This window comes from Diceros bicornis, chromosome 18, assembly GCF_020826845.1.
Source record: "Diceros bicornis minor isolate mBicDic1 chromosome 18, mDicBic1.mat.cur, whole genome shotgun sequence".
Lineage (NCBI taxonomy): Eukaryota > Metazoa > Chordata > Mammalia > Perissodactyla > Rhinocerotidae > Diceros > Diceros bicornis.
Window position 1 is genome coordinate 41,044,267 of NC_080757.1, and position 24,475 is coordinate 41,068,741.

Consider the following 24,475-nt stretch of genomic DNA (forward strand, 5'->3'; position numbering starts at 1 on the left):
GGGGGTCTGGACTCAAAGCCACAGGCCATGGGGAGCATTAGCCCAGGAGAAATCCGCCAAACATGCATTCAGGCTGGCCGAATGCTGGCCATGCATTCAGGCTGGCCGGGGTGGGACAGGGCAGGCCTGGAGGCCTGGAGACGCCAGCAAGGAGGCGGCCCTTGGAGAGACGATTAAGGCCTGGAGGCCCTGAAGGGGGGGCGTACCCCCAGTCGTCTCTTCGCCCCTCCTAACCTCCTAAGGCTCCAAGTTGGAGCCCTACAAGTGTGTACGGAATTAAGTCGAGTCCAGCTCCTCAAAGGCTCCTTTCTGCCAAGCTCCCCTCTCCACGTCTTTCCCACACGCAAGGCAAGGCAGCCGTGAGCACGTGCAGGATCTGGCCGAGGAGGGCGCCAGGCTGCTAAGGGGTCCCCCACCCCACTCCCCTAAACAGCGTCCATTGGGTCCGTGTGTTAGTTTTATTTTCTTTGCTTTGGTCTATACAAAAAAACCAATAACCAAAAACATAAAGCGATGATAAAACTCTCCGCCGGGACCTCCCCCAGCCCCCCACACCCATGTGCAGGAGGTGGTGGGGGAGTTTGAAACAGGAAGAGGAAGAGAGAGCCCCTCACCGCACACCAGAGGGGTCAGCCAAGAGCACTTCTCAGGGGTCAGCTAGGGCAGTTGTGGGGGTGCGAGGGAGCTGTGCCTGGAGCTCCCCCGGGGTGGGGGGGGCACCAAAGCCAATTCAGCGTCCCAGAGAGAGAGGCAGGCAGTGTCCTGGAGCAGGTGACTCACTCTCCACATCTCTACCCCATCTCCCCAAAGGTCCCTGAACTTTTCAAGAGAAGCTTTGGATTCCGGGGCTTTGGGCCTTGAACCTGGGTCCTGGCGGCCCTGGGGGCTCAGGACTGTTGGTCGGGTGGAGTTACTGGAGCAGGAACCATAGCCCCATGGGGCCCGGGGCAGCCAAGGGGGACAGCAGGGGGCAACAGAGTGGGTGGCTCGAGTCTAAAGCTTTGGTGGCCAGGGCCACAGGGGTGGGGCGGGGGGTCAGGCCCTGGACCCACGGCCCAGAACAGAAAAGCAGGAGCAGATCACCATCCCAAGAAAGACTACAGAGGCCCTCTGGAGGCGCAGAGTTGGGCAGAAGTTGCGGCCCTGCTGCCCCAGCTCAGGCACTGTTGTGTCTCGCCCCATCGCCTGCATGAAGAGCCTCACAGACGAGGAAGTGCACCTGGGGGGTGGGGCAGACACAGTAGGGTCAGGGCAGGCCAGTGTCCTCTACGAGCTCGTGCCACCCCGTGTCACCCACTTGCTACCCACAGAAGGGGCAGGACTCCCCACGGCCAGGAAGGATAACAGAATAAGGCAGCCAAGGCACGCCTTCCTCGGGGGAACTCAACAGCAAGAGGCCCCACACTCATTCCCCCTGAAAAGGAGCCAGGGTTTCAATGGCAACAGGAGACGGCCTCCGTGAGAAGGAGGTTCTAGAAGGACGGGAAGGCCTCCATGAGAAGGAGGTTCTAGGAGAGAGGGAAAGCATGTCTCAGCAGCTGGCAGGCAGGAGGGAGGGCTGCAAAGTGGAGGGCGCCGTACTGGGGCCGAGCAGCTAGGCCAGCATGTGGTCCGTGGGGTAGGGGGGCCGCAGGCCGTCGCTGTAGGTGTCGAGGTGACAGTCCCTGTCCATGTCCATGTGCATATCCAGGGGGTCCAGGAGCCCGTCACTCGAGCACATGTGGCGGTAGGTGGCATCCATGTCTGGGGAGGAGAAGAGGGCTCTGTCCAAGGTCTGCAGGCCACCCTGCGGGGGGTCTGGACCTCTCAGCCACCTCCCTTACCTCTGCCCATCCCCAGCGGGCCTGATTCCCCCCCAGACTCCCTTGTCAGGGGACCTGGAGTACACGTGAGTGCTATAGGGTGGCTGCCACTGGTCCTTTGGCCCTGGAGACACAACGCCTCTCCCTTGCTCACACGCACAGCCCTCCCGCCAGGCTCTCCAAGGACCTGAGGACTCTGCACACACTCACCATCTGCATAGGGTTCATTGATGGGGATCATGCTCTGGGCCTGAGGAAGGAGACAGAGAGAGACGTTGGGGAGGGTAAGGGTGGGAAACGCAAGCTCTGGGCTGGGCGGCAGCAAGAGCCGCTTCTATAAAGGGGGCCAGGGCAAAGCGAAGACCCCTTGGAGGAACCGAAGATAAGATGGGGTTACCCAGCGCCCTGATGAACTCCTGTCCTCAGGCACCTCCCCAGGGTGGAGGGTCCCCCCATTCATGCTTGGGGACACCCACAGAACTAGAGCAGCCCTGGGAGGGGAGTGGAGGGGAGAGGACTCAAGAATGGGAGCTGGGAGCGGCCCTGCCCAGGGTCAGGGCAGCCGCTGGACTATACAGCACCTGTGTGCAAGTTAGAAAAAGGCACCCCGGCCTCAAACACTTTGTAGTAGTTAGGACAAAATTAAATGGCCACTTTAGTAGGTCAAAAATAGATACTACTACTCAGTCTACTACTTGCATCTGCTGGACATTGTCATAAATGATTCAATTACAAAATAAAAATCTATAAAGTTGACAGGATAGTAGGAGGCCCCTTAAAAGTGCTGTCCTTGTACAGTGCGCAACTTGCACAACCAAATGTTGCAGTCCAACCCGGGTACTCACAGCCTCCCAGGCAGCGGGGTCATGCTTGAAGAGGGAGTTGGTGAGTTCCACAGACACGCGTTTACGGTAATCTGGGTTCTTGTCCTCGGAGATGCGGAATAAGACGGCAGCCGCGTAGGTGGCTGAGCAGAGAGGAAATGAAAGGGCATATCAGGCGCCTACCACCACCTGGGCTGGGGGAATGAGGCCCAGCCTCCTCCCTTGCCACCCTCACCCACAGCCCAGTCCCTCACCGGTGCCCTCGTTGTGGGAGTGCAGTAGCTCCATGAGTGGGGCCGAGGCCCCCTCAGCATCAATGGCGTCGGCTGCCTCCTTGTCCTGGGCCAGCTCACACAGGACCCCGGCGGCCACGCGCTGGATGTTCTCCACCGAGGAGTACAGGAGCTGGGGGAGGGGACGCGGGGGGGGGGGGAGTGTGGGGGAGGGGGTGTGAGGCGGACGACAGCGCACCTCACAGCCCTGCCCATCACCGCAGTCTCTCTTTTCCAGACTTAACCCAAGCTCACACAAGAGTGTGGAAAGTCTAAGAAAAGTATAAAGGAACCGAAAAGAAAACCAGCCACACCCAGACACAGCTTCTGTTAACACACTGGCATATTCCCATTGGATTTCCATCATAGTACAATTTTAATTTTGATTCCTGTTTTTTTCTCCTGACGTTGTAGCCAAAAGCATTTTCCTATACTGTTAAAAAATCTTTCCTAAAAATCTATAAGGTCATATCGATAAAAAAGAAAGAGAATGCTAAAAAGCCAAACAGCAACAAAAACAAAAAAAACCTCATCAATCACAATTGGAGGTGGCTATGGCACATCCCTTACCCTGAACTCTAGGACTGTTTTCAATTATTATAAGTAACATTGCAATTGTGAGCTGTGTGCATAAATCTTTGCCTATATATATATATATATATATATATATAGCGTGTGTGTGAGGAGATCAGCCCTGTGCTAACATCTGCCAATCCACCTCTTTTTTTTTGCTGAGGAAGACTGGCCCTGGGCTAACATCCATGCCCATTTTCCTCCACTTTATATGGGACGCCGCCACAGCATGGCTTGCCAAGCAGTGCATCGGTGCACGCCCGGGATCCAAACCGGCGAACCCCGGGCTGCCGCAGCGGAGCGCACGCACTTAACCACTTGCGCCACCGGGCCGGCCCCTTTGCCTATATTTTAAATTAAGTTATATCGTAAGGAGAGAGTCCCAGAGCTGTGCTACTTGGTCACAGGTTCTCTATACATATTGCAAAACTGCCTCCTGAAGAGGTTTTACCATCTTTTTGTCCCAGCAGGGGGGGTTTGAGACTATTTCATCGCATGTTCACCAGCACAGGGCACTCTCGTTTTTTTTTTTTTCTTTGCCAATTTAATAGTGGAAAATGGGCTCTCACTGAAGGGGGGTAAGCTTCATTTCTTTAAACTCCTGGGGTTGAGCATTATTTGTTTCGGAGCCACCTGAGGATTACTCCTGCCTCTGCCCATTACCTACTGGGGTCTGGTATTAATGAGCTTTTTTATATGAAGGATATTAAACTCTTGTGTGTTGTGATGCTTACAAATATTTTCCCAATTTGCTGTTTACTTCTTACTGCTTTTTAGGCTGTTTCTGGCATACAGACGGTTTTAATGTTTACGTGGTTGAATCTCAAGACTATTTTTTTCATTTGTGATCTCTTCCCTTGCTTTTGAGCTTGGAAAGCCATTCCCATGAGGAGTTTGCTAAGTGGGCACCCCTGGTGTGGGCACTGTTCTCCAAACTCCTCCAACGATCTCTTGATGCATGGTCCAGGCCCCTCTGACCCGTGGCTGCCAATCATCCCTTTCAGCAGTGGGGATAAGCAGGGGTTGGGGGGACCTCCCCTGCCCACCTGGCCCAGACTCACCTGCACAAACAGAGGGATGGTGTTGAGTCGGAAGATCTCCATGCGGTTCATGGGGTCCCGGGCGAGGATGTGCAGGGCTCCAGTGCAGCCCTCCACGATCTCCTCCATCCTCACGCCATCCTGTGCGAGAGGAGGCATCGGGGCATGGCAACGGGGCCCTTGGACATGGCCACACCGTCCCATGACACTCTGGCAAACCTCGCTGGTCCTTGGAGTTGACATCAATCGGAACTCGTCTCCCCATTTACACACTCACAAGCAGACACATTCACACAGAGGACACCCTGACCCCCGGGGGGGGCGGTCACAGGCACCACCAGCTTACTTACTGTGTAGGGCTGCTGTGTGCCTGCAGCCACATGGCGCTGGGCATCCTGGTGGGCCTTGACCAGCAGCTGGACGAGGCGGGGGATGACCGCTGCCTCCTGCAGGGGGGCGTGGTTGGCTGGGCACAGGGCCAGATTTCTGATCAGGCCAATGGTGGCCTGGCAAGAAAACGGACAACAATCAGGGGCATTTCTTGGGCCTCTGGAGGATCCCAATTTCCCCGCATCATCTCCTCCTTCCCCTATCATCTGGCTGTCCCCCAGGCCAGACACACAAATGCTGGAAGATCTCCAGAGAATTATTCCACTCCCAGCCTGTGTCCCTTATTCCATAGGATCTGTGGGTCCTCGTGTCTAACTCTAACAGCCTCTGCTAACATGATACACCATTCCAGAACATTCCGCCAGCCCCCACGCTCTGACCTTTTCACCTCATCCCCTCTCTCAATCCACCCCCAGACACCACAGTCTTACTTGCTTTTCTTTTTTTTTCTTTTTTTTGTGAGGAAGATCAGCCCTGAGCTAACATCTATGTCAATCCTCCTCTTTTTGCTGAGGAAGACTGGCCCTGAGCTAACATCCATGCCTGTCTTCCTCCGCTTTATATGGGACGCCGCCACAGCATGGCCTGATAAGCAGTGCATCGGTGCACGCCCAGGATCCGAACCTGTGCCGCCAGCAGCGGAGCGCGCACACTTAACCGCTACACTACGGGGCCGGCCCCTTACTTGCTTTTCTGATAGTCCACAAACCCTGACTATCGGGGAGTCCTTGCTGTGGTGACCCCAAGGCCTCCTGCTTTGGCGATGCTCATATTGTAATCAATCCCCAGTAGGGCAGCTCCGGGAAGAGGTCTCCCCCACAGGGTGCCCTGTCTCCCAGGAGCCATTCTGTTCTCACTGGGTCCCTCAGGGTCTTGCAAAGCAATTTATCATCTCATTTGATCGTCAAAACAAGAAGCCAGGAGGGCAGGGATGAAAATCATGAGAGAGATGAGGCTGTGAGCTAGAATATCTGACCTGCTAAGGTCACTTATCACTTATCACTTAGCTGCTGGGTCAGGACGCAAACCCTCCGCCACCTCAGGCTTGCAGCCGGGACCATGCCCAAGGAGGGGCCCCGTGCTGTCTCTTTTCCTCACTATGGATTTTTTTTTAATTCAATGTATATAATCACTTAGAGTCATTCTTATCTGTACTGTTAAATTGTCTAAAATTTAGCCAATGGGAGCCCCTGCCTGCTGGCTCTCCTCTACCCAGGCGGCCTCCTGAAGAGAAAGCTCCACCCCTTCACCCCCGACTCCCTACGGCAGACACTAAGTGTCCCCCAGAATCCTCTCTCCTTTGTCTTTTTCGTATCCCTCCTGAGTTCTAGCAGGACACATGGCCATTGGACACATGACACACTGCTGGCCTCCCTGCATCTAGATGTGGCCAAACGACTGAGCTCCGGGGCGTGAGCTGAAGCGACATGTCTCGCTTTCTGGTCACTGCAAGCCCTCCCCACTTCTCTGGGGCTAGAACATCTGCAGGGATGATACAGTCCAACCGTTTGTGTGAGGACAACCCTCTCATCCAGACCCTCTGGCATAAGAAGGATGCTCCATGGACCAGCAGCAGCACCAGGGAACTTATTAGAAATGCAGAGTCTCAGGCCTACCCCAGGCCTACTGAATCAGAACCTGCAGTTCAATGACACCGCCCGGGGCGGTCATGTGCGTATTAAACTTTGAAGCTCTTCTGTCAGGGATGGCGGAGCTACAAGATAGAAGGATTCTGGGTCTCAGGAGCAGAGCCACTGTGGAGGTCTAAACCGCTACATGAGAGGAATAAACTTCTATCTTCCTGGAGCCACTGTATTTCAGGGCCTCTGTTACAGCAGCTTTGCCTACCCTGTGTTGACACAGCACGTAATCCTGACTGCAGAGGGCTCCCTCCCGCCCCTAACCCCACTGCGGGCACTCGGTACCTTGACCAGGGGCCATTGGTTGGGCTGGTTGAGCAGCTTAACAATGGCTGGGATGCCGTAGTTGAGGCGCACGGAGTTCTGGGCCATCTCGGCCTCAGGGTGGCGGCTGGTGAGGTGGCGCAGGGCGCAGACAGCCGGCTCCGTGATGTCGTCCTTGTCTCCGGCGCGCAGGATGGCGTGGATGAGGGCCTCCACACCACTGTTCTGCGTCACCAGCGTCTTGTTCTTGCTGTTGTTGCACGTCAGATTGGACAGGGTGCCCGTGGCGCAGGTGAGGATGTTGACATCGTCCACACTCAGCTGGTTCACCAAAATCTTCAGCACACTCTCCAGGCCCTCCTGGGGGTCGGCAGGGGGGGCAGCGGAGAGTGAGGGAGACTCCCAACTCCAGGAAGTCTTCCCACGGATGTCCGAGGGGAGCAGGTGGCCTAACGGGGTCTGAAGCCCACTCAGCTGATACTCGACGGGCCTGCCTGTGTGTGCCTGGGAACCCTCATCCCCGTGATCCTGCCGACGCCCCAGGAGAGGGCAGTGCGATCCCGTGGGGCAACTGAGGCTCAGAGAGGTTGAGGGGCTTGCCCACAGACCCACATCTCGCGGGAGGATCAGAACCCAGGCCTGTCTCTAAGCTCCATGCTCTTTCCTCCACCCCTCCTGCCCCTCCTCTGCATCCTCAGACCCAGGCAGAGCCCTACTCAGGCTGAGGGAGGCCCCTAGACCAGGAAGAAATTGTGGAGGAGGCCACGTGCTTCAGCGGCCCAGCTGACCCACTTTTATGCATTTCTCACTGTTCTGGGCCTTCACTGCTGCCCCCTCAGTGGTCCCCAGGCCAAATCCACTTTCAGGAAACACCCCTAATCCAGAAGCCTCACTTCTCCCAGGGGGAGCCATGTGGGCCTTATGGTGGAACAGAAAGACTTCAGGCTCTGGGGTTGACAGTCCTGGATTCAAATCCCAGCTCTGCCATTTACTAGCTGTGACCAAGGGCTATTACTTAACTCCCTGAGCCCCCGTTTCTTCATCTAACCAACGAGGCCCCACACTCTACCTCCAGGTGTTGAAAGGGGTAGAGGAGCCAATGTCCACGAGTGCCCGGCAGAGTCTAGCACGTGGTGGATGCTTAGTGAGCAGTCTATCGATGGGGGGGCTCTTAGGTATGGTAGTCAGGTTGAAAGGAGGGACCATGAGGCTTGTCCTGAAACTGCATTTTTCCTTAAATTGTGTTTTTTAATCACGGGGCCCCCAGCTGTCTCTTGGCACACGACTACTCTTTGCTCCAGGGTCTAGGTCCAAACTGTTCCCCTGGTACCACCTGAACTCCAGCTCAGCAACATCACCCCTTCATCTACTCCTCTTCCCGAATCCCTAATAGGAATTAGAGCCTTAAACTAAAGGGATGAGGGTCTTCAGGGTACTTCCAGCCTCAGCCACAATGGGGCGAGATTTAGAGGCCTCAGGCCTTCCATGGCTCCTAAGGTCAGACTCCCAGACAGGAGGCTGGACGTGCTAAGATGGGAGGATGAGGCAGCTGAAGAGGTTAGCCCTGGCCGGAGCGGCTCCCTCACCTGCTTGGTGGCCACATCGGAGAGGTTGCGCAGGGTCCAGAGGCAGTTCTGCACCAGGCGGGGGCTGTTGCTCGTCAGGTGTTTGCCCAGGGCCTGCATTCCACCTAGGGCAGGGGACAGGGGTCACGTGAGCCACGGGGGAGCACGGTTAATGGAGCCTGGCCACTAGACAGGGCCCCCAGCCCAGCCCTCCCAGCCACGTGGGCCACCCTCACAGGCCATAATACTCACCAGCCTCCACGATGGCGGGCTTGTTGCTGGGACACACAGACAGCACCTTGAGCACACGGCTTGTGGTCCAGAGCAGCTTCTCGTAACTATAGTTGCGCATGATCTGCACGAGGACCTGGGGTCCTCCATTGGCCAAGATGATGAGCTGTGGGGTGGAGGGAGAAGAGGTGTGAGACAGACATGGAATATGACAGGGCACAAGGAAGGGCGAGGAGGCTGACAGAGCTGTCATCACTGAGATTTAGCTAAAACCTGAATAGCTTTGATAACTACTAAATAAGCCAAAATTTTGAAAAAAGGATAATACACAGTGCTGGCAAGGATGAGGTGAAACTGTACTAACATACATCGCCACTGATGGCATTGTAAATAATACGGTCCTTTTGGAAAGCAATCTGGCAATCTGGGTAAAAACCTAAAATATTAAAAACCCTATGGGCCAGCCCTGTGGCTTAGCGGTTAAGTGCGCACGCTCCACTACTGGCGGCTTGAGTTCGGATCCCGGGCACGCACCGACACACTGCTTCTCCAGCCATGCTGAGGCTGCGTCCCACATACAGCAACTGGCAGGATGTGCAACTATAACATACAACTATCTACTGGGGCTTTGTCGGGGTGGGGGGGACCCTAAGCCCTACTGATGAAAAATTCATTTAGGAAAAGCTGTCTGCCCAAAGATGTTCATTACAGTATTGTTTATAAAGGTGGAAAATTGGGAGCAATCTAGATGCCCTCCCTCAGAATAAAGTCTGGGGCCTCCACTTCATGAAATGTTATTTGCCATTACAGAGGGTGGTTTTGAGGATAATATGGTAAAGAAAGATTTTAAAAATATCATGTAGGGCCGCCCCCATGGCTTAGCGGTTAAGTGCGCGTGCTCCGCTGCTGGCGGCCCGGGTTTGGATCCCGGGCGCGCACCAACGCACTGCTTCTCCGGCCATGCTGAGGCCGCGTCCCACATACAGCAACTAGAAGGATGTGCAACTATGACATACAACTATCTACTGGGGCTTTGGGGGAAAAATAAATAAATAAATAAAATTATAAAAAAATAAAATAAAATAAATAAATAAAAATATCATGTAGAAAACAGAGGCAAAGCTGTACATTGCTATGACTACAGCTACGTATAAATATGCCCCCGCCGCGGGGAGGGCACTGGAGGCAGCGCACCGAGATAACAGTGGTTGTGTGAGGATGATGGATTTTTTTCTTCTTTTTCTCAAAATATTCACTTACAGGATGAAATATGTCCATCTGCATAGACATAGACATTTAACCTAAAGGGGTAAGGAGGCAGCGGCCTGAAGCTGCAGCTGGACGGAAGGCAACGAAACAGTGGGCCCCGGGTCTCGGCTGCGGGTGGGAGGGCCCACCTTGCTCTCCTGGTTGCCGTAGGCCAGCAGCTGCAGGCAGTCGGTGGTGATGGCCAGGAACTTGGGGTTGTTCTTGTTGAGCAGGGGTACCATCTTCTGCAGCCCGTCCGCCAGGCGCACCGCCATCTTGGCGCCCTCCTGGTAGAGCAGCAGGTTGTGCAGCGTGGTGATGGCGTAGAACAGGACCGACTCCACGGGGGAGCTGGGATGGTGGGCAGGGAGGTTAATGTGGGTCAGGGCCCAGGGGCCTGGCATAAATGTGGGCCACCTCCTCCAGGAAGCCTTCCCCAATACCGACACCCCTATGGAAAGAGCCCTTTGCTAAAATCTCATTGTCTCTTGACCTAGCCCCACTCTTATGCACAGAGAACACAGCACTTCTCTGCTCCCCATTGGGACCATGACTCCTCCTGCTCCTGGGCTCCCAGCCCAGTGCTGAGTGCATAGTAGGTCCCCTTGAATAGTAGGTCCCTACTGAGAGTAAGCACCACATGGAAGGCCACATGCTAGAGAGGCCCTGCAAGGGGCTCAGAGGGGAGAGAGATCAATATCTCCATCCTCGGGGAACTCCCAGGTATGGGGATGAGGAAGGAAGCCGATCAACATCACAGGGCCAGGAAAGGTAAAGGTAACAAGAGACTTTGCATATGCTATTCCCTCTGCCTGGAAGACTCTTCCCTTCATCTATACCGGCCAAACTCCACTCATCCGTCTGTTAGAGTGAACAGCTTCTCAGAGCCCCAGCAATCTCAGACACACCTGTATCCTGATAACTAACCTGCTAGTTAGTTACATGCCTGTCTCCCCTGCTGGGCTGTGAGCAGCTGAGCACCAGGACTGGGGGTGGTTCTGCACCTGGCACATGGTAGGTGCTCAATAAATGCACGGAAGCCCAGGGAAGGGAGCGGGGAAGCCCAAGTGGGGGAGGGGTGAGTAGGGGTGGGTACCTGAGCATGCGGACCAGGGCAGGGATGCCGCCTGACTTGAAGATGGCCAACAGCCCCTCGCGGTGGTGGGAGAGGTTGTGTAGGATGCTGGTGGTGCAGCGGGCCGTGTCCAGGTCGCTGGTGTTCTGCATGGTGCGCACGACGGCCGCCACCAGCTGGGGGGAGCCCATCAGCGCCCGCCGTGACGCCTCCTTCTTCGACAGCTGGTTGACGATCATGGCTGCCTTGGTCACCACCACCTGAGGGGTGAAGGGAAGGATGGGAGAAGTGAGCAGATGGGCCAGGCTGGCTGCCACTGTGGGAAGGGGGGCCAGGAGACCCCTCCACAAAGCTCAGACGGACCCAAGTCAGACTCTTCCCACTGATGGGGCTCTGGGTCGATGACCTCCCTCCAGCCCGGGGAGGGCCCTCCCCTGCAGACACGGGACCTCTCCCCTCCCTGCCCTGCCCCCACCCCAGCAAGGCCCCTCACGGACCGGGTCCTCATCATTGAGCAGCTTGGTGAGCTCGGGCAGGGCCCGGGTGGCCAGCTCAGCGTCGTCCTGGTAATTGATGAGATGCACGATGGCCGACTTGAGCAGCTGGGATGGCTCGGCCAGCCGCTGCAGGTTGGTGGTCTGCCCCTCCACCTGGGTGGCCAGCAGCAGCGAACTCTCCTCGCCTGTCACGCCAGGACACATGGCCTCCCGCACCCGCTTGGCTCTGGCAGTCGTGGACATCTGGTACTCCAGGTCACCTGGGGGCCAACAGGCAGGGACTGAGCTGCAGGAGGTGGGTGGGGGGACACTGGGGGGCAGGGCAGGCCTTGTAGATAGCCCACTTGGGTTCTCTGGGCTCCCTCCCACCCCGGGACAACTTGAGGTTCTGTCTGCTACCAGTGACCCTGGGGAGGTCACCATCACCTCAATTACATCATCTGTAAAATGGGGCACCACTTGTTCTGTCTATCACAGGGAATTCTTATGAGAATTAAATGAGATAATAGTGGGGCCAGCCCGGTGGCACAAGCAGTTAAGTGTACATACTCCACTTCAGCAGCCCAGGGTTTGTGGGTTCGGATCCCAGGCGCACACAAACGCACTGCTTGTCACGCCATGTTGTGGCGGCATCCCATATAGAGGAAGATGGGCATGGATGTTAGCCCAGGGCCAGTCTTCCTCAGCAAAAAAGAGGAGGGTCAGCATTGGATGTTAGCTTAGGACTGGTCTTCCTCACAAAAAATAAATAAATAAATAAATAAATGAGATAATAGTTATGAATTGCTCCGAGAAAAAAAAAAAGAATGCACGAGCCTGGCACATATCACTACAAAAACGTTAGCGATTATTATTATTAATAGGAAAAGCTAACATTTTTTGAGTACTTATTATGGCCTAGCAGTGAATTAAGTGCTTTTCTTATATTTTCTCATTTAATCTAACAACCCTATAACGTAAGTACTATTCATATCTTCATTTTACGGATGGGAAAACTGAGGCACAGAGGTTATAAGAACCCAAGCTGGGGGCCGGCCCGTGGCTTAGCGGTTAAGTGCGCGCTCCGCTACTGGTGGCCTGAGTTCGGATCCCGGGCGCACACTGACGCACCTATGCACCGCTTCTCCGGCCATGCTGAGGCCGCGTCCCACATACGGCGACTAGAAGTTTGTGCAACTATGACATACAGCTATCTACTGGGGCTTTGGGGAGAAAAAGGGGAAAAAAAAAAAAAAAAAGAACCCAAGCTGGGATCCAAACTCAGACAGCCTGACTTCAGAGCCCAAACCCCGACTCTCTGCCCCTCCCTTACAATCAGGGGGGACAGGATGAGACAACCTAGGTCTCTTTCAACCCTGAAATCTTATGATTATATATGTTATACCCTCATCATGCCCAGAGGAGGCAACTCTCCCATTATATGGGCAGGCACATAGAGGCCCAGAGGGTCGCCCAGTATCAGAGGGAAAGCCAAGACTGTGGTTTCCAAAAGCAGGAGGGGGTTCTCAGCCCAGACTCCAGGTCCTACCCCTGGGTGGCTCTGGGAGTCCCACAAATAGGCGCCAAGCTTCCCAGGCAGCCTGGCCCTGGCAAGCGTCCTGATGCCCCCGGGAGAGGGAGGCAGAGGCTCCACCCTCCGATTAGTCAGGAAGGAGGAGACATCCACACGGCTTTCCCACGTGATGCTGTTCTTGTAGCTGCCGACACAATGCCCGGCCGTGCCAGGCCGAGAGGCCTCTGCCTGCCTTCAGGGAGGAGACCTCCGCGTGCAGAGGCTGAGCCCTGTGGTGGCCCAGCTCCCAGAGCCCACCTTGCACCTTCCCCAGCTCCCACAGCCCACCGTGGCAACATTGAAGCCCTGGAGGCGTCTGTGGACAATAGTGCTGGGACCCGGACACTCGTCTCCCCGAGAGAGGCAGGGTGCCCGGGGCTGGTGGGTCATCCCCACCCCTCACGAAGCCCCAGAACTGGGTGGGTCACTCCACTCCCCGGCCGTGGCCTGTTTGCACAACAGCATATGCAGACCAGTCTCCTCCCTGCCCCCAACCAGGAGCCCCAAGGCCTGAAAACTGCACCTCCTCTACCAGACTGGGGGCTCCCTGAGGGCAGAGCTCTGCATGCCCATCAAACTTGAGGCTCCTGGAGCAAAAGGATTGTCTTCCCCACAGACCAGGGGTTCTCTGAGAGCAGTAGTGACGCCTCCTTGTCATACTGCAAGTTCATGGAAGACAAGGCCCAGGCCTCTTCCTTCAGGCTGTGGGGAAGGGTTTAGGCCTCCCCTCCATACCAGAGGTTCATGGAAGAGGATCCTGCCTCCCTCCCAGATGGGGTCACCCTGAAGGAGCTGTGCCTCCTCCCTCAGACTGGGTGAGTCTCGAAGAACAGGAGCTGTGCCTCCCCCCTCAGACTGGGAGCCCCCTAAATTCTGCCTCCTTTTACTCTGACCTCCCTCCAGGGCCCACCCTCATTTTCTGCTGGAATATTCTCATGGAACAATCTCCAGGGATCCCGACCTTGGCCCTGGGGCACTCCCTGGGTGTAGGTGGTGGTCTTCTTGAGCGTGTACTGGCGCCCACAGGCCTCATCGTCCTCCATGATGCCCTTGCTGCTGACTGAGGGCACGCAGGTGTTGGCGCCCGAGTGGATGCCGGAGTCATAGGTGTATGTCTGTTGCCACTCGGTCACCTTGATGGGTTGTTCAATCAGGTTCATCACCTCCATGGTGGCCACTGAGGACACAAAGGAGGGGTGGGAAATCAGCTGGCCCTGGTGGGGCATCCCATCACCTGGCCCCGCCCCCAGCTTCAGCCCATCCCCAGGCCCTGCCCATCACCCCTTCCCCCACCACAGACCCAAGGGCCCCAGTGGGCTGTAGTGGAGGGAGGTGACGGACAGAAGGGCACCAGGCCCAGGAAGAGACTGCCCATGATGCGATACCCGTGTGTGAGTTCTGGGCTTGCATCTCTGACCTCCAGCCCAGAGTCGGGTGAACCCCATGGGGGGTGGGGCAGTATAGGGCCAAATGCCCCAAAGCAGCCCTGGGCTCACTCACCCTGCCCAGCACTCCCAGAGAAGAAGGCACTCAGGGCCTCCAGCAGCTTCTGGGGTCCCACAAACCCACCCCCACCCACTGGGGCTCCCTGGGAAAGGCTGTGGAGGTGAGGCAGCTGCACCCCAGGCACTGGACAGGAAGCTGAGTGGGGCAGGGAAGCAGTCAGACAGGTTTCTCTGGGGAGCCAGGGAGGCTGCTGGGAGCAGGCGAAGGTGCCCCAGGCTCTCTCAGAGACCCCGAGATCTCACTTTCCTACAGATGGGGCAGCATCACAAGTGACCCCAGAGGGCCAGGCCCTAAGACCCCTGTCTCTCCAGCTCCTAGAAGCCCTTCCCAAAATTCTGAGTCCCACCAACCATTTCAAATCTCAGCCACATACTACCAGGGAAATTCAGCTCTCCGCTGAGCCTCAGCCCTCATCTGAAATGGGATAGCACCACCTCGCCCGCAGGGTGCTGTAAGGACCATCTTTGAAAGGCCCCAGTATGGTGCCTGGCACATAGTAGGTATTCCATGTACCTCCATGTTGGTGGCCATCGCTGTGGCCATCAGCACTGCCTCTCCCCAAAGGTGTATTCTCACCTCCTGGCCTTCTGGAACTTGGGCCAGGGATATAGGGTGGGGCAAGCCTCGGGTGGTCCCTGCTCTTCAGGCGCCCCTCCCTCTCTCTGCAGAGACTGGGGGGCACATGAGGTTAAGGAAGAGCTGGGCCCTACTCTGCACCAGAAAGGTGAACTCCCACTTGGTCTGTCTGGCTCCCCTGTCTTGGGAGCTGACCTCCGGAGTCCAGCCCCTGGGAGCAGAGGCAGGGAAGCTGTGCTCCAGGCACGGCCCACCTTGTGCCAGACCTCTCACTAATGCCACCAGCCTCACTAGTGGGTTTTGAAGCACATGCTCTGTTCCTCATTGACAGACAGGGAAACTGAGGCTGCACCAGGTGAAGTGCCACAGTGGAGAAATAGCAGAGCCGGGCCCAGGCACAGGCGTGAGTGACACCCAAGTCTGTGGGCTTTGCACACCCAGTGTGGCCTCAGACAGCAAGCAGACCCCAGGCTGGTCCACCCATGAGGTGGCAGCACCCAGCACCTCAAGCCTGTTATGTTGGGGGACTGGGTGAGGACGCGGGTGGGGTGGCCTGTGCAGCCTGGCCCCACCCCAGGAGCAAAGGTCACCAGGGGCACGTCTTCCCAGTGCCACCCTCAAGAAGGATGACAAAGGATCCTTCAGGTCTCCTGCCTTTTACAGCGACACGCGGCTCCTCCCCTGCCGTGAGCACACCTGTAACAGGCAGAGGCAGCAGCCAGGCCCGCTCCAGCTGCCTCCTCCCTCAGCTCGCGCCACCCCAGTGACTCAGAGTTTCGGGCCAGTAAACAGAAGCAGGCCCAGAACACCAGACAGCAGGCTCGGTGCCACCAGATGTGTCCAGCTGCTTCCCAGGCACTGGTCAAGTGTGACTATTTCAGGAGGAGCCCCCTCCCCCCGCCCTAAACACACACTGCCCAGCACCCCTGCCCTCCCTGGAGAGAGAGAGAATAGAGGAGAGTCTGGGAGGAGCAAGCCCGGCACAGAGCTCGGCACAGAGCTCGAAGGAGGCCTGGGACAGCCAAGCAGGAGAGGGAAGGTGAAGCTGCCTCAGTAAATACAGTCACATTAACCCTTTAGATTCCACTTCGCCGGGCGGAGGACTGAGCCAACGTCTGGATGCCGAGCAGCAGTCAGATCCGCTCGGGACGACCTGGACATCTCCAGCCCGGATCAGGAAAAACACCCCATCCAAGTCGAAAAGGCCCCTCCCCAGGAGGGCTGGCTGCCTAACCCTGGGGCTTCTCAGCTGGCCGGAGGGGCGTGGGCCTCGCCTGGAACCTCAGGGACCATCTTCTCACTGGCCCCATGTCCAAAGTCCACCGAGGTCAAGGCTGGCCACAGTGAGGTGTTTCCTCAGCAGGCCCCTCACTGCCCGGCCAGCCCAGGCCTGGAGCCAAGAGAAGCTGAGGGCTGGACAGCCGCCCAGGGCGAGACAGAGGCCACACAGAGGGGAAAGTGTCCATCGGGTTAGGGGGCGTCCAGTGTCTTTACTGTCAAATCAATCTCCTGCCTCCCTAGAAGTGACCCCAGCCGGCATTTTATTATTCCCAACTTCTAGGTGAGAAAACAGGATCCATGTTGAGAAAAGGGCGGCGCTCTGCTCAAATCCAAGGCTGCTCAAATCCTGCGCAAAACAGGGCTGCTCCCCTCGTTCCTCACAGGGGATCCAGGGAAAGAGGGACGCCCTGGGGTCAAGGAGAGAGGGCCAGACACCCTGCCGCAGAGGAGAGTGAGGGGCGGGGCGGGGGGTAGAGCTGAGCCCCCTCGCCAAGGGGAAGAGGGGCTGGAGAGGCCACAGGTGGAGGCAGAGGAGCAGCTGGGAAATCAGGAGTCCCAGGTTCTAGTCCCAGCTCCGCCACAAACGTGCTGGGTGTCCTTGGGCAATTACTTTCCTCTCTGTGCTTCACCTGTGTGGCCCAGGTGATCTCAGAGGAACATTGATGTCTAAGATTCTAGCAATAAGGAACCAGGATTCTCACAACAGACAAGAGAAGGCTGCAGGTGGGCAAGGTCAGAGCTGGAAAGCAGTTCAGTGAGGACACACACCAGAACTTTTCTTGAGGAAAAGACCATGGGGAGAGCTCTTCCTGCAACAGGAAGGCCAGAAGTCAGACCTCAGGCAGCACTGTCAACCAGCCCCACCTTTCTCCCTACCTACTCCCCAGGAGAACCAGGGGAATTCTCCCACAAGAAACAAAAGTGCTGTTTTTGCAGTTCCCAGGGTGGAGGGGGCCGCACCCAGTTTGGTCTCATCCCTCTCCACCCTGGACCTAGAGTGAGACCTGTCACAACGCCCCTGGACAGAGCCAGGGTGGAAGCGGGCGAGACAGACGTGGGCCCTGCCCATGCACCCTGGCCAGAGACGGGCAGAGCTAGACACAGGGCGGTTGTCTGAGCTGAATGGGGGGCCTTTGTTTAGCACACGCTCTATTGTTGGCAACATGGAAGGAAGAAGCCAGCTCAGAGATCACAGGGTGGGGTGGGGGACAGCGCAGGGATGGGAAGAGAGAAGACGGGGCCCTGGAGAGGGTGTGCAAAGGACTCTTCTTCCCCAACACAGTCCACATTGTAGGAATCTCCGAGCAACGAGGCGTACCCTGCCCTTCATTCCTGCTTCCTCCCCAGCACGGCCAACCCAGCCGGCTGGCAGTGGGCACCCTAACTCCAAGACTGTCCCGGCAGAGTGTGGCCCTGCCCTGACATTAAAAATAACTCCCACCAGAGCTACACCAGGCTCCTGCCCCCGCCAGCACCCGCCGTCAGTGACGGGCACAGCTGGGCTGGGCTGCAGGGTGCCAAGCGTCAAGAAGACACCTGGAAATAGGGACAGGACGGGGCTGCCAAGAGGCGTACTGGACCCAGGCTCCGAAACACTGCAGCAGAGGACGAGAAGAGCAGGCAGGGCCCGGGCCCCAGAAGGTCCTTGGGCGAGAGGCCGGTGCCTATGCAGACCTGGATCATCCGCTCAGACAGTGACGGGGGAAGGGAGCTGCGCGCAGGGCGGGAGAGCATGAGAGTCAGAGAGGGCTCCATCCAGCTCCATCACTCGCTGGCTGTGTGCCCTTGGGCAAGTCACTCGATTTCCTTATGGCTCAAACACACACCCATGACTATGGAAGCCCTCTGTCACAGTAAAGGCCCAGGCAGGCATCCTTCTCTTAGAGAAACAAAGAAATGGCAGAGGAGGAGGCTGGCAGAGACAGACCTGGCAAGGTGCCTGGCAGCCACCCTGCTTTTTGTGACCCAGGCTTCCTTTCCCTGACCCCTCAGACCAGGGCTAGGCCTGAGCCCCTGGGGTGCGGTGGGGCATGGCTGGGGGTAAGGAGCCATGTCCGGGTCCTGGGAGGGGAGAGGAGGCCAGGTGGAGACACGTGCTGCCCCTCTCCCCACTCACATGTGCTGCCCCCTGCAGCCAGGGGCGGTCAGGCCAGCCAGGCATGGACATTCCCCACATAGCAGCCCCAGGGGAGAGGCTGGGCTCAGCAGGGTCAGCCCCCACCCTTCCCCACTCTGTCTCTGGCTCCAGCTGAGATTCGGCCAGCGGTCGCAAGCACAGATGGAAACAGATTCTAGAAAAGTACAGAGACAGACATGACTTCTTCCCTCGAGAAAGCTGCCTCCCCCATCAAGCTGGGGCTTCCCAACTAGGCCTCTCCCCTTAGACTGGTGGCTCCAGGAGGAAACCCCCGCACACTAGAGATTCCTTGGCAGAGACTGCGGTCTCCCCGCGAAGACTGGTCATTCCAAGGGGGCAGAGACTGAAGCAGGCGCCATGCATGGCCAGGGCCCTGGGGACAGAGAAGACAGAGGAGCCCATCCTGGGCTTCCGGAGGAAAACCCTCACTTCCGGTCTGGAGGACAGCCCAGGCTGTCGCCAGGACTGGCGGGGGGGGGGGGGGGGGGGGAGGTTCAGGTCAGGCCGACCCAGCTGCTGTTGGTTTTCTTCCTTCTGGGCTCCTTCCCAAAGCAAACAAACCCGGGTGGGAAAATGAAGGGGACCAGGAGGAGCGGAAATGTCCCGCCAGGTGGCTCGACCCCAGGAACCTCTGGGCTCCCCTGGACAGGGCTCCAGCTGGAGCTCCATTCCCGGCTGGTGACCCTGGATGGGCAAAATCCCAAACCGGCAGATGACCCCAAACCAGGACTCCCGGGAATGGAAAAACACTTCACCCAGCCTCAGGAAACAACAGCAAGGGACTGACTTGTGTCAGTGACATATCTCCATACACAAGTGCCCACTGTCCCCACCTGGCCACCTCCAGGGAGCTTGGGCAGCCCTGACCCCAGCTGGCATCCACTCCTTAGGGTGTGATTCCCTAGGGGTTCATCCTGCAGGGCTGGCTGCCTGGCCTTCTCCTGGAAGCGCAGGGAAGACCCGACTGTTAGTTCCCTGTTCAGCCTTTGCTGGAGAAAACTCGGATTTGGATAAAGGTTTGGATAAAATTTGTTAGTATACACAGAGCATGAGATCATCGAGATCGAGGTTAAGAAACAAGACGATGCTAAGAGAAGGGAAAGAAATGTTAGCGGTAGTGGCCTCGATGGAGTAGCATTATGGGAGATGTTTTTTCTTCTCTCGTAAACTTTTCTAGACTTCCCAACTGTTTTGTAAATGATCAGATATTACTTTTTCAATCAAGAGGGAGGGGGAGTCGTGTAGTCCAACCCCCTCCTCACCCCCAAATAAGCACGTATTGATTGCCCAGCCCCATTCCAACTCTCCTCCCCTTCCCGCCACTTGCAGGGGACAAGAATCCGCTGTGCCCACAGTGGGGACAGAAAGCAGGCCATCACACACAGGTCTCAGAAAGCTGGGCTTCCTGCCCTGAGGACCCCCAAAGGCTGAGGTGCCAGGAGCAAAGAGGAGTGGTCACAGAGCTTTCTCTTCAGCCCTGGCCAAGAAAGTTGCTGGAAACTGGGACAGTCCATGTCCTCCAGACCTCCACCAGATTCAACCATGTCCCAGGAGAGAGGCCTCACAGTGTCACTTGCAGGGACATAAACGCCAGCAACCTGCCCCAGCCACACTGCTCTTTCTCTTCACAGGGGTCACTGGGCCAGCCTACTCATGGATCTCCCCCTCCCTGCCAGGTCTCTCTTCTCCCAAGAGACACAAGACTAAGAGTGTCCCCAGGGACCCCAACAGACCTCAGACTCACCCCAAAGGACAGTGATTCCTGCCTGCCCTCTCTCCTGGGACAGCTCACAGGGATGGGGCCCTGCTCTATCCTCTTCAGAGAAGAACCAACTCTGAGCCTCTGTCTCCCCCCTACTCTTCAACTCAAGATCTCATCTCGAACACACAGGCAGTCCTTCCTCCTGTCTAGCCTCTATTCCTTCCACAAGAGCATCAGTCCCAGACGCTTTTGTGGCCTCGGGGGTGATGGAAAACTACAAGCCCCTCACCCTCTTGACAGCAATGAACCAGACTGCATTCATTCTTTTTCCTTCTCTGTCACATCAAGTCCCTCAGTTGTCTCTTCTCCTGGATCAATAATTCCCATGCCTGGGACCTCCCCGACTTCGAGGGACCCAGAAGCCCAGTGCTGATAGGCTCAGGACCCAGGCTGCGCCGACACAGGTAGAGGCCCCATTCTGGGGTCAGGTGTCCCGTTGGCAGGTACCAGAGCCAGGCAGGTCAGAGAAGACAGTGACACCGGCCCCTCCCTTGAGGACCAAGGCTCTGGCTGACCCCATCCCCATCACGAGAAAGGCCCTCCCAGCAGCAGAAAACCCCTACTCCCAGCCCCCCAGTCTCCTGGGCTCCAAAGCAGAGGATAGCCAGCTCCCCGCCCAAGAGCAGCCTGGCAGCTCTGACTGGTACAATCCTGCAGGACGCCGGCCCAGTCCTGAATCTGACTCTCATTTCTCTGCACTCCCCAGGGAGCAAGCCCCCTTTATCTTGGCACAGCTCCAGCCCTCAGCAAAGCAGACAAGTCCCTCTTCCTATAAAGGGACAAGACCAGAACAGCCCATGGTTCTGCCCTGCTCACGCCAGGGAGCAGCAGCTGCTTGGACCCTGCCCTCCTCTCTGGCCCCCAACCGCCTCCACACACGGGCCACAGCCCCCGGCCTTGGGGAACTAGCCTCCTCCTCCAACCCACGGGGGGAGGTTCCAGAGGGCTGGAAGCTAGGACATGAGTCACCCCCACCTGACAAACCTGGCCTCACCTTTGCCACCCACACATACCTTCCTGGGCCCTTCTGAACTCTCTTCTCCCCAAACTCCAAAGCAGAGGCTCTCAAAAAGGGATGGCAGAAAAATTCTTCCCAGTGGGGATGATACAGCAGGATGAGCTCTAGGTTTGGAGCCAGAGGACCCAAACACCAGTCTTGGCTCTGCTTGGGTCTTGCTGTGCAACCTTGGGCAAGTTACTTAACTTCAATTTCCTCACCTGTAGAATGGGGTTAGGACACCCGCCTCTAGGGATAGCCACAAGGATTAAGTGAGAACAGTCAATGAAAGTACTTGGTATCTGTAAAGTCCTCCCTCACCTTTTAAGTGACCATGTGTCAAGTATCTACTGAGTAGGTAGGTATTATTATTCCCATTCTGCCAAGGAGGTCACTGAGGCTTGGAGAGGTGAAGTGACTTGACCAAGGCCACACAGGTAATGACTGACAGAGCTGGGATTCAAACCCAGCTCAGTCTAAGCCGAAATCGCAGTGTTCAGAACTGCCCCACTGTAACATCTCTCCACAAAAACAGCCCTTCAGTAGGCGAGTCAATTGCCCCATCTCATTCTAAGGTGGCTCCTCTGCCCAACCCCTCCCAGGTCAGGGAGAGATGCCCCCTTACCACCACCACCCTCCCACCCCCACATCTACCTGTCCCATGGCTGCCAGCCCTAGCCTGATCTCCTCCATTCCCACACACTGCCTTCTCAAAGCCTTAGCCCCAGCAGCCCAAGCAGAAGGTCCAGAGGGAATGGGGTGGAGCTGGGGTGCAGGGGTGGGGCAGGGTGGAGGGGGTGGAGAGGGCTCAAGTCACCCAAGCTGGGGCTTGATCTAGCAAGGAATGACTAATTGGATCCTGCCTTTTTTTCCCTTCTCCCTCCTGTCCAGTAAGCAGCCAGCTTTCACCAGGCACCTCCTAGCAATGCTTCCTCAATATTGTCTTTTCATCACAGCCACAAACCAGATTAGCTAAACTAATCATTTAACCAATGTAATTACAATGCCTTCCCCTCCTCCACTTTGGCACAGAGGAGGGAAAACAGGTTATTTTTGCCCAAACTCCATACCCTTGTGGCTCCCCAGAGGTACCCCACCCACTAGAGCAGAAGAGGGAGGGGGTTCTCTCCTCAGTCTCCCCCTAACCCAGAGTAGGGCCTGATCCCTGCCCAGGGGCACATCATAGGAGTGGGGCTGACCTTTGCCCCCACTCTCCCATCTCCAACCACCAAAGAGGCCACAGGGTCTTCCCAAGTGAGTCAGGGCAAGCAGCCCCAATTTCCCCCCAAGTCTTCCCTTCACCCCAGGACTCAGGGAGAACCTGGCTCCTACATTCCCCCTCTGTTCCTCAAGGAGGCTGGGCTCCAAATCTCTGCAAAAAGACCACACTTCAGATTTCTTAAAACCTGTGTGAAAGCCTGGTGGAGATCCCCAACTCTGGCCAGGGAAGGGGCTCTCAAGAAATGGGGGGGGTGGGGGTGGCTAATGCAGCTCTGCCTGAAACCTTCCCCCCAGAATCCTTCCTCCTGTCCCAACTTTCCCAATCAAACTCTCAGGAAAGGGGGTGGGTGGGGAATGGACTGCAAAGCCTCCAGAAGGAATGCACCTTCAAAATCCAGAAGGCAAATGGAAATCAAGCAACATTGCTCTTTGCTCTTAGGCCTCAATTGCCAGCCAGCAAAACAATGTGGGGGATGGGGTAGAGAAAAAAAAAAAGAACAATCGCTCCCCCCACCCCCGTCTGTTTGGCCCGGCCCTGCCCCACCCCCATTCCTGGGGAGGGGGGCAGAGCTGGGGAGAAAGCCACTTGCGCAGGCCTCAAGCGAGGGGGTGTGGTGGTCCCCGGAGGCAGGAAGAGAAGGAAGAAGCTGCTTCCCCTTTCGGCCCACCCCCCCCACCCCGGCCCCCACCTCAGGCCCCAGGGGCCCAGCAAACAGGATGGAAGTGGGGGCGGGGAGGCAGGGTCACAGCGCAGGCACTGGCCCTGGTTCAGCCTGGCCGGCTGGGGGAGGGGGCTTTGCTCAAGATGGACCCCGTAAGCCTGGGGGGACGCCCTGGGTAAGGAGGCAGGAAAACCCCCAGAGAAAGCTGCTGTGAATACTTCCTCCTGGAAAGTTTGTTTTGGGTGCTTTTTCCGACAATAAGAGGATAGAGAAGAAGAATGGTCCGGTTCCCATATCAACACTCTGGAAGCGGCATCTACTGGAAACTGGGCCAGTGAATTCTCTACCCATGCACGACCCCTCTGCCCAGACCCCTGTCCGAGCCACTGGTGCCAGACCCCAGCTGGGCGCGGAGCCGGGCCCTGCACCAGTCCCACTCTCATCCCATCCCAGCACCCCTGGCGGAGCCACAGCCCGGCACCCACCAGAGCGGAGGGAGGCGCCACAGGTACAGAACCGACGAAGCTCCGGGAGTTGGAGGGCAGAGCCTCTGGACTCCGTGTGCTCACCTGCTCGGCAGGTGGGGCCCGCGTCGCTTGGAAAATGTGCGTTCGGCCCCACAGTTGGGCAAGCCGGGCGCAGACAATAGGGCCCCACCCAGGCCTGGGGGAGTAGGGAGGGAGGGAAAGCGAGGATGACGCGTGAGGTGGGGTGAGGGTGGCCCCAAAGAGACCAGCGGCAGCAAGTTTTCAAACAGTAAATTCCTGACTACAGAGTGAGCCCTGGGACGCAGGCGGAGCAGGTCAAAGTCTCCCCCGCAAGAGTCAGGGTGAGAGTCAGGGACGCGGCGTCGGGCGGGCTCCGCGGCCCCGGCGGAGGCGCGACCCCGGAGACACCTGCCCTGATCCCTCTCCACCCTTCCCAGATCTCCGGCTCACGCAGCCCCTCAGCGCACCCGGCCCGAACCTCGCGCCCCTTTAGCCGCCGCGCCCAGGACCCCAGCGCGCCCCCTGCCGCCGGTGCAGGGAGGCGCTCCCTGACACCCGCCCTCACCTGCCCTGAGACGGCGGGGGTTGGCCTCTCTCGGCCGCTCGCCGCCCTTCTCTCGCCCCAGCGCTACCTGCCCCGATCGTCCGCACCTGCGTGTGGAGCCTGGCCGGGCTGGGCAGGGGTCGGGCCGGGATGGGAGCCGGCGCGGGCGGCGAACTGAGGTCGGCGCGCTCGGGCGGCGGCTGCTCCGGACTCTGGCCAAGGCAGCAACTCAGTAACCGAACAAAAGGCGAAGGGACCTGACAGCCAAGCCACGCCTCTCGCCCCCTCGAAGCTCCGCCCCTGAGGGAGACGCCCACCCGCTGATGCG

General features: G+C 57.4%; 1 protein-coding gene across 2 annotated transcripts; it reads right to left on the reverse strand.

Annotated features, from left to right (window-relative positions):
- Window positions 1–444: 444 nt before the first annotated feature.
- Window positions 445–24,361, reverse strand: JUP (junction plakoglobin). Of its 2 annotated transcripts, none has more exons than XM_058560971.1 (14): window positions 24,255–24,361; window positions 13,935–14,150; window positions 11,422–11,681; window positions 10,946–11,184; window positions 9,999–10,200; window positions 8,623–8,767; window positions 8,392–8,495; window positions 6,827–7,165; window positions 4,862–5,017; window positions 4,533–4,652; window positions 2,881–3,031; window positions 2,648–2,769; window positions 2,013–2,052; window positions 445–1,743 (listed from the first exon to the last, which is right to left on the reverse strand). In XM_058560971.1, the coding sequence occupies exons 2-14, from the start codon at window positions 14,140–14,142 to the stop codon at window positions 1,595–1,597; spliced, it is 2,235 nt and encodes a 744-aa protein (XP_058416954.1). In that variant the 5' UTR covers window positions 14,143–14,150; window positions 24,255–24,361; the 3' UTR covers window positions 445–1,594. The 2 variants fall into 2 exon arrangements, with proteins under 2 accessions (XP_058416954.1, XP_058416955.1); XM_058560972.1 differs by lacking the exon at window positions 24,255–24,361 and adding an exon at window positions 24,169–24,247.
- Window positions 24,362–24,475: the final 114 nt, after the last annotated feature.

What these genes read in the sequence shown, in the direction of transcription:
- JUP (XM_058560971.1), bottom strand. Translation starts at nt 14,142, where the DNA reads ATGGAGGTGATGAACCTGATTGAACAACCCATCAAGGTGACCGAGTGG. An exon ending in GCCCTGGTCCGCATGCTCAG is followed by an intron (nt 10,201 to 10,945) that starts GTACCCACCCCT and finishes CCACCATCCCAG; the next exon opens with CTCCCCCGTGGAGTCGGTCC. An exon ending in CTCCCACAACGAGGGCACCG is followed by an intron (nt 2,770 to 2,880) that starts GTGAGGGACTGG and finishes CTCTCTGCTCAG; the next exon opens with CCACCTACGCGGCTGCCGTC.